The sequence below is a fragment of the Branchiostoma floridae genome, chromosome 14, assembly GCF_000003815.2.
Source record: "Branchiostoma floridae strain S238N-H82 chromosome 14, Bfl_VNyyK, whole genome shotgun sequence".
In the NCBI taxonomy this organism is placed as follows: Eukaryota; Metazoa; Chordata; class Leptocardii; order Amphioxiformes; family Branchiostomatidae; genus Branchiostoma; species Branchiostoma floridae.
Genome location: NC_049992.1, coordinates 8,142,104 through 8,154,579, shown reverse-complemented (window position 1 = coordinate 8,154,579; position 12,476 = coordinate 8,142,104). Strand labels below are relative to the sequence as shown.

Here is a 12,476-nt window from a genome sequence, read left to right as displayed (position 1 = left end):
TTGAATTGTATTCGAAAATCTATGGGACGAAAAGACAAAGATGTATTAATCATACAGTCATGTAAGAACAGTCTACATGTACAACAAAGACATTTATTCACACAAACTCACTCTGTTGTACTTGGTGGCAAACTCTGGTGAGTTCTTATCCACTAAGAGGATGTTGATGTAAACCAGCGACTCTTCTGTCTCTTCCTCTGACACGTTTTCGTGCGACCGTGTCCGTTGCGGTGACGGCGGTGGTGTGGCGGGATATGACGGTACTTCCACGTACTCTCGCATGTTGGAATCGAGGGTTGCGGGGAGGGAAGAAGGCATGTGGATGTGCTCTAACAAGTGTGGGTGGGTTGGCAAGGACGTGGATATGTACACAGGCTGCCCTCTGCTTACGCTCTGCGTCTTAGTCCTTCTCTTTGGGTACGAGACCATCAACTGACGGTGTTTCGAGTCTGCGGGCTGCAGTAAATCCTCCATAAGAAGTCCCCGCAGACTAATCTTGATGGAGGTAGTGTGAGGGCTGTCTTTCACATACGTCGCTTTGAGGTTCTGGAATGACAAGTCCACCAACCCTTGCTCACCCTCACTCAAGTCTCCGCTCAGTTGCACGACGAGTTCGGGCATGTCGAAGCTGCCGTGTACGACCATGGGGGGATCCCCCTCCTCAACTGCTCCTCCATTTTCAGCAGCCGATCCCATTCTGTCTTTTTTAAACAACGGCTCTTCAAGTTTTAGTGCCGATACTGACGTGGTCGATCCCTCTTCTTCTACGACCTCTGCTTGGGTTTTTTCCTCTGGCTGTGTCTCTCCAGGACCCGGTGTATTGTTAACTGTGAGATTGTCAACTGTCTCCATCACTTGCTCGTACACACTTTTAGACAGTACCAGTTTGAGAGGGGACACCAGCTTGCCGGACACTTTCAGACAGGGGTTCTGCTCTTCGTCTGTTAGCGTGGTGTTCGAGGCTGCAGGCGCCGATTGGTTTGGCGTGTCTGTGCCGTCGGCCTCGGGTCGGGGGACGGTACCTTTGACGAGGGTTAACTGTAAGGTGGTGTTGTGCAGGATAGGGGTGCCACGATCTGTCATCATGTACTGGCTGCAATCTGGCATGCTTGGTTCCTGAAAGGTAAAGAGAAATTTGCAAAGTTTGGGGCAAAGTTTTGTCAATATAAGTCTAGATCAGTATTGGAGACTGTAAAACTGAAGTACAAGTACAGTGAGAAAAAGATACCTATTTTCGTGTACTTTCAAATATTTTTTAAACTGTAAAATAGACTGTAACTGTGATGAATCATTTCATGTCATTTAAAAACCTGTTGAAATATATATTTGTTGGTAAAGATGGAATATAACAAAGAATTCTACATTACACAGTTTGACGAAGCAGTTTTCATTGTATACATTATGCAATACTAACTGCATATCCTGTATTTCTTTCAAAATCTTATATGATTGTTTGAAATGCTGAGATTTTCTGTCTCTCAGATCTACCTGTAAACTGGATAAGTTGATGCTGGTAGCACTACTGGTACGTGAGCGGTTCTGCTGTTCATCGTTGAAAGAGTACATGTTCATGTCTCGGATCTCCACATGGAAGTGTTCGGCACCACTGTCAACCTTTGCTGGTGTGGAGAGGTCTGGCAACAACGACCTGCAAGGTTCAAAATATCCACATTTAAAGTCAAAAGGTAAAGAAAAACATAAGGTACCGGTAAAGTCAGTTTGAAAACCCTTTTTAAGGCTGTAGGGGCAGTAGGTTGTTATCCACTGTGTCTAGGGTACGGTATTTGAAGGCAGAGCCCGTCTCCCTCCCTCCACCACCTTTTACCTCCCAAACAAATGTCAGGTATCTTTTACACCTAGGGGGAGTGAGGAAAGTCATGTAAACTTCCTTTTCCAAGGACACAACGTTTGGCCAGGAATGCCAGGAATTAAACCTGTGACTTCTACAACTGGTGTCTGCTAGCTTAGCCATTTGACCATTCGACAGAAGGTTGAAATACATGTAATTGTAATAGATTCATAAAAAATATGAGCTGCTATACAATCCTTCTGGCCAATGGAATGTACCTTGGTCTTATGGACCATTTCAAACCTTGCTAATGTTGTTTTTTGCAATGATTTACAAACTGTAATCATTTTAAAGATTATGGTTAAAGAGAAAAAAAAAACGTTTCTCAACATTTTGATAAATTAAATGTAATATCAAATCAAAATAATTTCTTATCATGTCCTGACCTGGTGTTGTGAATAGAGATCTGTCCAAGATGTGCGACCATCTTGTCCTGGCTGTGCTGACTCCTGGGTAGGACCACTATGGGGGTTTGCAGGACAATGTCCAGCTCCAGCCTCCTGGCAGGTGTTTCTGCCTCCCCCATCAGATCCTCCAGCACATCCAGGCTCTCAAACTTAAGCAACCTGCAGTCAAAAATTTCGCTTTGGTCTAGGCCCACTTTAGACTGGCAACATTCAACATTCAACAGTTGTGCAATTGTTGTTGGCTGCTGCATTGCCGGCGACGGTCCAGACTTTTTGTCTGTATTTTTTTGGTGTTTAAAGATGGATTAAAAGTTCATGCAATTGTTTTTCTGCAACTACATGTACCACTCACCTGGTCATGCCACCTTTCAGTAGGAAAGCTGTGACTATTCCTCATGCGTGTAAAGCAAATCATTGCTCACAACAATAGTTGCATGACAATATACTGCCATCAATCTAAAGTGGGCCTATGATTTTAAACTCTGTCACTGTCACTGTTCTTACATGATACACTAAACAATATTTTGTGCATTCCAAGCTCTCCAGGGCTGCAACTGGCAAGCAATGTTGAACAGGCCACAATAAGCCTGATTTAATCAGGCTACACTAGACATCAAGTGCAAACTAGTCTGTAAAGGGGGTTAAGAGATGACAGTCTGTGAATGGTTTCATCAGGTTGTCACAACACCCTTTATACTATCCAACAGTGTTTTGTACCCAACCAAGAGCCAGTGTTTCCCTACCCTGGTTTGTGATCTCTGTTGATCTGTTGCAGACTGTCGGCGCGGTTCAGCCCGCGGAAGCTTCCGGTCCGGCTCAGACGTCTGGACGAGTCCCACAGGCCGGTAGGCCCCACGGACATGCTGAGCGGGTCGGACTTCTTCACGAAACTGAGCGCCATCTCGCTGGCCGCAGAGCGTAAGGAGTTGGCCCAGGTGGCGGTGTACTGGGTGAACTGGTCTGCACACAGACTCAGGTCCTGCAGAAGTCTAGAGATGAAGGATAATAACTAGTTCATAAGGCAACATAAGATTTAACTTGTTGTTCAGGCAAATATCAGCCTTTCTAGTTTCTTGCTATAATGACTCACTCAAATATCGGAAATGTATCTAGCAAGGGAGGGATAAAGAAAATTCAGTTTCATAATGTATGTATTTTCAGTTTTTAGAATTTGTAGTCTTTTTCTTAATTTAATGATAATTCTAACTGTAAACTTTTCAATATGCCTGTATGTAGCCACAAGAACTTAGTAATACAACATGTAATAAATCTGTGATCATTTCTGTATTAATCAGAATTCATCTCTAGATCACCTTAAATACATATAGTGGTTACTCTCATAACAACTAAGTCTTGTCTTTGGTTCCACAGCAAAAGAAATTGGCTGATGTTCATAAAGCATTGCTGAGATGGTCATAACGATTGTTTGCAAGTTGTTCAATATCACCATAGAACCCCTTACCTGGGAGAGTGTGTGTAGCAGGCAGATGCTAGTCTCAGCTGCAGCCGCAGAGAGTCGCTGTCAGCTGGCAGGTGCTCCGGCAGCGCTGAGGGGCCAGGGGTCGAAGTGGAGAGGGGAGGGTTCAGGGGTTGGGGGTCGGATGGGGTCAGGGTGAAGTGTAGGGCTTTGGGTTTGTTGGTGGTGAAATCTTGGAACACAGAAGAGCCACAGGCAGTGATGAACGAGGCATTTTCCAATTGCATTGCTTCTTGTCCTAAAGAATTCCGACAAAAAGCAAAATCTGTATTCATAGAACATGTCTTACTCTGAAATAATTTCTGTATCATATAATCTGAATCCGAAGATGATTAAGAGACAGAAACTGAGTAATATAGCATAACAACAGACAAATTTGTTGAGCTGATGACTTGACAAAATGAGATGTTATGAAGGTCCTTCTTGATTTTATGCACCATGACACTCAGAATGCCTCAGAAAAGACTTTTTTCACAACAGGCCTACCATTTTACGCTCAATTACAGAGAGGCTAAACTTAACGTGTTCACAATTTCTTACCAACAGAAAGGTGTGTCAAATGTGGTCTTCAACACACTCCAGGAGCTGGGGGTCTCCAGATCCAACTAGACTGTCTACGCCCAGTGTAGAACAATGTGGCGAGAACTGTCCGAACTGTCTCACGCATCAACTCATGATGCAAGCGAACGATTGATTGATTGATTACTGTGCAGCATTCTAACATTTAACTTGGTAATGATATCTTTAGACTTACAATCCAGCAATCTAATGGCTTATTGACTACACAAACCTCTGTCAGGAAGGCTGGCCTGCAGAGAGGTGGGGTCATGGCCCATGGTGAAGACCTTCTTGTGCCTGGAGCCCTCTGGTGTCAGGTCCAGGAACTGCAGCCCGTCCAGGGACCCCTCTACCTCTACCTCCTTCTCCCCTCCCAGGGTCGTCATCACGTGGGCACCGCTCATGGTCGCCGTGGCAACCTGAAATAAACCAATATTATGATTTAGTTAATTCAAAATGGAATAACGAAAAAGGATACAGTCTATTACATAGCTGTGACTTATGACTTCAATCAAAGACATTGATCAAAAATGATTTATTCCTTTATAATCTTATCCATTTATTACAATGATAATTATGATTATCATGAATATTACATATTCATGAAGAAATAGTGATACTTGAATTGATGAAATCTAAATCAGTAAACATAAAATGTCAATCTTATACAAGTAAAATTGCTTAATTAATCTTGATTGATTACTTAGTTAAATGAGATTTAGTTGAATACAATCATTTTACTTTCACTGATGACAAATGCTGGATGGAGTTTGAAACGTCTGAAGTTATCATTTGTGAAGCGATTTCGATTTAATCAAAACATCATCATAATGAAAATGATCTACAGGCACTTTTGAATAATTCAGATTCAGAAGACTTAGTACAATATTGCTGACAACAGCTTCTATCTACCTTGTACCCGACGTTCCTGTGTCCAGACGGCACTGCCCTCAGTACCAGGATATTCAGCCTGTTGAAGTCAGCTGTGATCTGTGTCTTACTGGACAGAAGGTCGCTCTGAGGTGCAGAGTCTTCTGACCACACATCTTCTTCTGGGATGGGCTGGGGGGAACATAGGACGAGATGCTTTTGATAAAGCTTTGGCAGGGGTATTTTGCCTTCATAAGTATTTGTTGCTTAAGTTGTATGGTTTCTTTGTATTCCAAATTAAAGATATATGTATTGTAAGTCAAAGAAAGTATCATTTAGTAATTTCATTACTTCTTAGCAGTGTATGAAGGCTAAGAAATAAACTAGTAATAGATTTTAAGAACAATCGGTTTTGGACTGTTTAGATTATTCCTTGACATTTGATGAAAGGGTCCAATGCTGGTCATATGAACTACATATGTACGACGTATACCTTATGAAATAGTGCTTGGCTCTAATGTTCATTGCCAACATCTCAGCCAAAGTACACACTAAGTCTTACCAATACGTATAAAATTAAAAGTTCATTGGATCCTTTACCTTGGTGTCTGCTACCTTGTCCTTGGGCACCACTCTCTGGAAGAACCCCAGTAGTTCCATCACAGTCTCAGGGTTAGCGATCACGTCCAGCGTGTTAAACTGGAGGGACGCGATCTGGCGTGGGCCCCCATTCCCGTTCACCAGGGTGGGACAGTCCGGACTGATCTGGGTGAACTCCATGGTGATCAGGGCATCAGTGTCCGACAGGGCAGAGGTCGAGAGGTCAAAGGGCGAATCAGAAGTCAGATTTGGTGGGCTGGTACCAAGGCTGCCAGGAGGTGGCGACGATGCTCTGTCAGCGATCGTTGCGGGGGACGATGCTCGGTCGGAAGCCTGTGTGGAGCCGTCTTGGCTGTTGCGAGGAGAGGAGGCGTGGTCTGAGTCCACCATGGAGCCTCCGTGGACGTCCATACACAAGTCCCTGGGGATAGAATTACAAAAGATGCTTCACTGACATGCATGACAACAGTACTAAAACCTTTGTACATCATGCATGTGCATCTAAAGACTGGTATGACTTGGGCTATAAGATAACTGTGGGTACATTTTGGGCCTAGATCTAAGAAACTTTCCAAACATTCTTCCGCGGGCCTAGATCTAAGAAACTTTCCAAACATTCTTCAGCGTATCAACACATGTAAATGGAAAAATGTAAGAGTTTCTTCTTTCTATTAAACTGCTTTTTATCTAATTTGTCCACTCATTCACTCACTTAAAATACAAAATTCACTTGTTCATTCACTCACTCACTCACTCACTCACTCACTCACTCACTCACTCACTCACTCACTCACTCACTCACTCACTCATGTGTACACATACAGACAACTTATTAAGACACTTTAAGGATTTCTACCTTAACTAAAGGAGATCACACGTCTTGAGGGACTTACTTGTGAGATGCAACAAGAAGTTCAAAGTCGGGCCCAAATGTCTGTAGGGCGTCGACCAGCAGCATGCTGTGTACCGTTAGCGTCATGGAAGTGTCGTACGGGCGCTTGGTGATACAGGCTTGTACTGACGCCACCTGCAACTCTGCTACACTACGACCTGGGGAAAGATATGGAGGTTTAAAAGACTCTAGATGTGATTTCATAAAAATGTACAGAATACAATATACATTCTGTAGTAGGGAGACTACAAGTTGAATACTAGATAAAAATTAAAAATTAAGACAGACAAGGTGATCATTATAACAATATGTTATCCACAAATTAAATCAAGTCACAAGGCTTTCTCCTTGTCAGGTATCCACTATCAAATTTATGTCAAATGCAAGGCAATCAGAGATGGCAGATTTCACCCCTTTCTTGCAATGCTGCATGGTGAAAACATTCAAATACATACTCAAACAGACTGACAAGGCAAAAACAATTATACTTCACTCCCTTTGGGTAGAGTTACATCAAATAGGACATTGCTTACTTCTACTCTGCACATCCACACTCATGGAGTCCACAGAGAACTCAGTCAGAAGCAGACGAGACTCCTCCAGGATTTCTCTCATGACCTCGCTGCCTGTCTTCTCCGCCTTGCTGGGTGACCTGGACAGGTCAAGGGTCGCCTGTAGGGTGCTGGCTGTGCTCATGTCAGAGGGCAGGTCAACGGGGTCAAGGTCAGGTGAAGGTGTGCTGGGTTCATCTCCTCCCAGGGCTTTCATACAGGCCAGAAGAGCATGGACCTGTCATAGTGGGCAAAGGTCAAGGTCAAATCATGCAGGGCAAGGTCAGGATACCTGGGTCAGGGCCAGCATAATGCTGCACAAGGATAATTTTTCTCTACGATTTCTCTTTCTGTCAAACCAATGCCTTAATGGTAGGCCTGAAACTGCCTACTAGCACCTGGGCAAAGGTGCTACAGATTGACAGAACAGTCACTTATGACAGTGATTGTGTGATCAACTGTCACTGATCTGACCATATCTACCATCTGGATACATAGCACTTACGGATATACATGTATTCAATGTTCAATTTGTGCTTTGTAAGTATTTGTGCTAACTACTGTACAATGCTTGGTACATACATGTAGTGCTTATTAATAGACAAGGGGGTAAGCGGGGAAAAGACAGAAGAAAATTTTCACAGTGGTTTTGAGTTTGTGATGAAAGGGTCACAATGAACATTTCTGCATTTACAGCATACTGGCTAAATGATACAGAAGGGATTCAAAGTACTGTAAATACTGAAACTTTCACGTTGGTTTAATGTTCGCGGTTTTTGCGGTGGCCGCTGAACCGCAAACTTAAAATGACCATGAACGTTTTTCAATGGCAGTATGAGACCACAGTCCATGGCGCTACCGCAAACCACCGCGAAAACTTCATTTTCCCGCTGACGCGAAATTAAATCCCCGCAAACTTAAATGCATTTACAGTAGATGGTGTTTTTAGAAGCTGAATGTTTTCTATGACCCACCTTCTGTTCGCTGACATGCAAAATCATGGCACTGTCATTAGTGTCAATATTATTATTGCTTTTTGTGCACGGTGCTACAGTATTGTGTCCACCACATACTTATAGTCAGACACCACAAAAACTCCCCCTCCACTCCAACCACAGAATTGAATGACAGTACCTTGATCTTTTTTCATAGTCTTTGATGAGATGACAAAAAAAAACACTTAAAAGCTCACTGTGAGAAATACTTGTTCTCAAAGCTCCAAGTTTCAGTGCCCCACCTTCTGTTCGCTGACATGCAGTCCCAGCTTGGGCAGGTTCCCAGCCAGGGTGACGCTGGGCCACTGTGGGTCGGACGTGTAGACCAGCCTCCTCTCCATGCGCAGGCTGATGCTGAACCTGTCAATCACGTGCATGTGGGAGGTGCCCTTGGAGTGGGCGTGGCGCCAGTTGTCCCTCCCCTTCACAACCATCACCTGAAGGTCCGAGAACCCCACCTTGTACCTAAGGCAGAGGTAAAGGTACATGTAGTCTCATAGCCTTTTTAGGGCCATTGTCAAATGTGTCTAAGGCACAGTATGAGGAGGCGGAGCCCACCCTCTCCTCCCACTGCCTTTTCCCTCCCCAACCAAAGACAGGTACCCATTTTTACACCTAGGTGGAGTGAGGAAAGTCGTGTAAAGGGCACAAGATCAGTAGTATGACAAGATTTGAACCCAGGACCTCTAATTTTTAGGCCTGGAGTTACTAGTATATCACATGACCCCACAAAATACAATGCTGACAAGAAATTGCTAAAAGGTACAACTGCCGCCAGTTGTCCCTCCCTTTCACAACCATCACCTGAAGGTCGGAGAACCCCACCTTGTACCTGTAGGTTTCACAAAAATTTGAATGACCATCTGATGGCTGATAACTGGCTAGAATTAGGGATGCATGCCAGTACGTCATACTGGTACATAAGCATTTTCTTGTTGGCCTGGTCTGAAAAAATGGACCTGAGAAAAACAGTGGACCAGATTTTGGACTGATTAGAAATTGAATAGATTACATAATATATTGGCAGGAGTCACTATTGCTTAAGTCATTTTTTGGCCAAATAGCCAATCTAAAAAAAAAGGGTTCCTGGTTTGGGTCCACACAGTAATTTTCCTTACCAGTCCTGCTACCAATACAGATACAATGTGAAAATGTACTGACCTCTCGTAGAGTTTCTCATGCAGTGCCTGTTCGCTCAGGTCTTCCTGTTGCACACTAACAAACCTCTCCAGTGTGACTGGTTCTGTAGGTGGGGTGGCAGCAGGGGTGGACAGCGGGGTCACAAAATCTTCTGGAATGGAAAAAAAGATTATCCTCTTTTGATACGATTGTAGTCAAACCAAGTAAAAGCTTAAAACCAAACCTTTAACTATATTTTTATTCCCAACCCTTGCTACTTTGTTGGAGTCAAAGATAACACTACACTCTGACAGATCTTGAGAGACAGTCTGACTATCTATAGAAGTTACAACTGGGCTAGAACACTACCCTTTCTTTCAAAGAAAGGGTATGCCACCCCAATGGTACTGTATAACACCATGTGTCTCTACTTCTCTTCTAGAACACTACCTTCATCGATGTCTGACTCCATGCTGTTCTTCTGTTCATCAGGCTTGTCCTTGTGGTTGGAGAAACTCAGGTGGCCAAAGTCAAACACAACCATGGTGGCATTCTGAAAAAGAAAGGTGAATAAAAAGGTATATCATACTGGCAATCACTACCACACAGAACAGATAACATTTTATCCTTGCAGCTTCATCATAACCCTAACCCTAACCCCAACCCTAACACCAACCCACACCCTTACTCAAAACCTAATAACCTGAATGCCATCTTTGGGAAGGCAGGCACTGTCTGTACGCACATTTGTAGTAGTCTTATCTTTATCTCTAGCTTCACATTGTTTTACTTCATGTTTTCCCAGATCTGTTCAGCTTTGTCTCCCTTTACTCCTAGTTAAATAACTGCCTAACACAAGAAGGGTATCATACCACAGTTGCTGTATTTCCCACCTTGTCAGTGAAGCTTTGTGGCACCAGGAACTGTGGTGCAGAGATGTCCAGCCTGACGTCCCACACCGCCGACCTCCCCTGACTCTCACCCTCCAGCAGCTGGTCCAGAGTCTGCCGGATCTCCGCCTGCGTCTGAGTCTTCAGCTGCTCATACCTGAGATAGTTTTTTAGAAAAGAAAATAACACTGTATCGTGCTTCTTTTCCACTGCTCTGCAACAGGAGACAGTTGATAATTTATGAATGTCACATTACATTACGATACCTGGTCTTTTTAACAAGCACAGAGAATGGTGAACCATACTGAAATTTCTAGTCATGTGAACTGAACACCTTCTTCTGGTAGCATAGCATTTTCTGGTAGTCAAACCTTTCAGTCCAATGGTGACTGAACCACACACATACTGCACGGTAGTATGTTTATTGAGGATGTCAGCAGCTCATTGAACAGTTCAAGAAAATAGTCCTACTAACTGAAAAAAAAGAGTTTTTTTCTCACAACCCTCACTTTATTTCTACTGATGTTTTGGTGACTGTCACCTTCCTCAGGGCAATTCTGACTGGTTCATTTTGTACTGTAGCTGTAGGTGTCGCTGCTTACAGAATGCAATCACAAAAATTTACATGTACATTTTTTTGTATTACAGTAAATGTACAGTAGGTCCTACTAACATTGCCAAGGGTTCAATCACAGATGAAACTTTGCCCTAGTCATTCTTCTGAATCAAGCCTAAACATGCATGTTTGTACCTGGTCCTTGCCAGAGCTGCCAGCTGGGTGAGCTGTGTTTCCGAGGGTTGTGACCTCAGGCCGGGGGACTTGTGCGGGGAGCGGAAGAACTCTGCGATCTTGTGCATGGCCGTGGAGTTGTACACGATCACCATGGCACGGGACATCACCTCCAACCTTGGGGACAAGTAGGATTCACATTACTTTACCAAAATGTCAGCAAATGAGTGTTTAGGACAGCATTTCAGTTTAGTTTGACCGTTTAGTTTGACCATTTCAGTTTAGTTTAATGTAGTTTGACCGCTACAGCCTGGCACGAAAGTATAGAAAAGGACGGCCGACAGTGCCAGTTATCAGAAAGTGAGTAAAAGCTTTCATTAGATTATCTAGTTTTAGTAATAACTTCACTATCCATTGTTTGATTATACTGCTGCTGGTATCCCTGACTGACGTAGGGGTAGGCAGCAGTAGGCTAGTCTTCACACCCCGCTTCCATGCTGCTCTGTCCAGTGGGTTGACCCGTTAGACCACACACATTGATGTCCCTCCCAACACACTCCATCCAAAGTTTTTCTCGGTCTACCATGACCCCTGTTGCCTGACACTTTCAGTTTGGTGATCATGTTAATGCAATCACTTGATCTTTCACAGCAGCTGATGATAGTATCCTGAAGTTTATTCTTTCAATGTCACATTTGATATACATAATAAGCAGTGTCACATATTTCTATCACACAGCAGTCTCAACACATTTCTGTTTCCTAATCTTCAAAATGTGCTTCTGGCAAATCAATGAATTTTTCTGAAAGAAAGTAACACTAAGGGTCCATTTGGAATCCATATAGGTTATGTCTGCTAGGTGCATTGGTTTGTGCACTTTACCTCTCACCACATCTGGTTCAAATACCATGGAGCGAGCAGCCCAAGTTCGTATCTGGGCCTGGAAAGGACTGGAAAAGAGTCGCATTGTCCTAAAGGAGGGGAACGTCAAGCTGACAGCCCTGTATATAAAAAAGCTTTAGGCGTGAAACTCCTGCACGTATAAAATTAAAAACACATAAATGTCAAGAAGAGTGGGGTGCGTGACCGATCAAGTATGTGAGTCGTAGTGAGGCAGCATTGCACTACTAGGTAACAAAAAAGCTTCCTCTTCAGTCTGTGGTTTAACAGTTTTTCCGTTTCACGTTCAGAATCCATACCTGTGGTCAGCTTGACTCCTGAGGGGTTTCTGTTCGTACACCAGGTTGAAGAGCGGGTCGTCAGAGCTGGGTTTGGGAACAGTCTGCTGCAGGTAGGATGAAGGCCCTGCTCGGCTGTACACTCCAAACTGTCTGGGGACTCCCTGGCTACCCTCCTGTACGTGGTACAGCCAAACAACATTACCAAAAGGTAGTAAAAATAGCCACATAAAACATCTATAATAAAGATAATGATCTAAAAGAATGGATGTATCTGCCCTCTTCACTATTGGTAACCTTCTAACTGTTAATTAGCTTAATACTAACATTTTATACGTGCAAATCCTGTATCAGAATTAT

At 43.5% G+C, this 12,476-nt stretch overlaps 1 protein-coding gene across 1 annotated transcript in view; it reads right to left on the bottom strand.

Annotated features, from left to right (window-relative positions):
- LOC118430079 (vacuolar protein sorting-associated protein 13D-like) overlaps positions 1 to 12,476 on the bottom strand; it is a 64,973-nt gene that overhangs the window by 36,655 nt on the left and 15,842 nt on the right. The window contains exons 16-31 of the mRNA XM_035840788.1: positions 12,138 to 12,292; positions 10,960 to 11,115; positions 10,212 to 10,365; positions 9,769 to 9,871; positions 9,361 to 9,490; positions 8,442 to 8,664; positions 7,187 to 7,442; positions 6,655 to 6,811; positions 5,762 to 6,182; positions 5,204 to 5,353; positions 4,524 to 4,710; positions 3,719 to 3,971; positions 3,000 to 3,245; positions 2,236 to 2,415; positions 1,489 to 1,648; positions 112 to 1,116 (exon numbers count right to left, since the gene is read on the bottom strand). Coding sequence (XP_035696681.1) covers positions 112 to 1,116; positions 1,489 to 1,648; positions 2,236 to 2,415; positions 3,000 to 3,245; positions 3,719 to 3,971; positions 4,524 to 4,710; positions 5,204 to 5,353; positions 5,762 to 6,182; positions 6,655 to 6,811; positions 7,187 to 7,442; positions 8,442 to 8,664; positions 9,361 to 9,490; positions 9,769 to 9,871; positions 10,212 to 10,365; positions 10,960 to 11,115; positions 12,138 to 12,292 — 3,936 coding nt within the window. The remainder of the gene's footprint in view (positions 1 to 111; positions 1,117 to 1,488; positions 1,649 to 2,235; positions 2,416 to 2,999; positions 3,246 to 3,718; positions 3,972 to 4,523; positions 4,711 to 5,203; positions 5,354 to 5,761; positions 6,183 to 6,654; positions 6,812 to 7,186; positions 7,443 to 8,441; positions 8,665 to 9,360; positions 9,491 to 9,768; positions 9,872 to 10,211; positions 10,366 to 10,959; positions 11,116 to 12,137; positions 12,293 to 12,476) is intronic.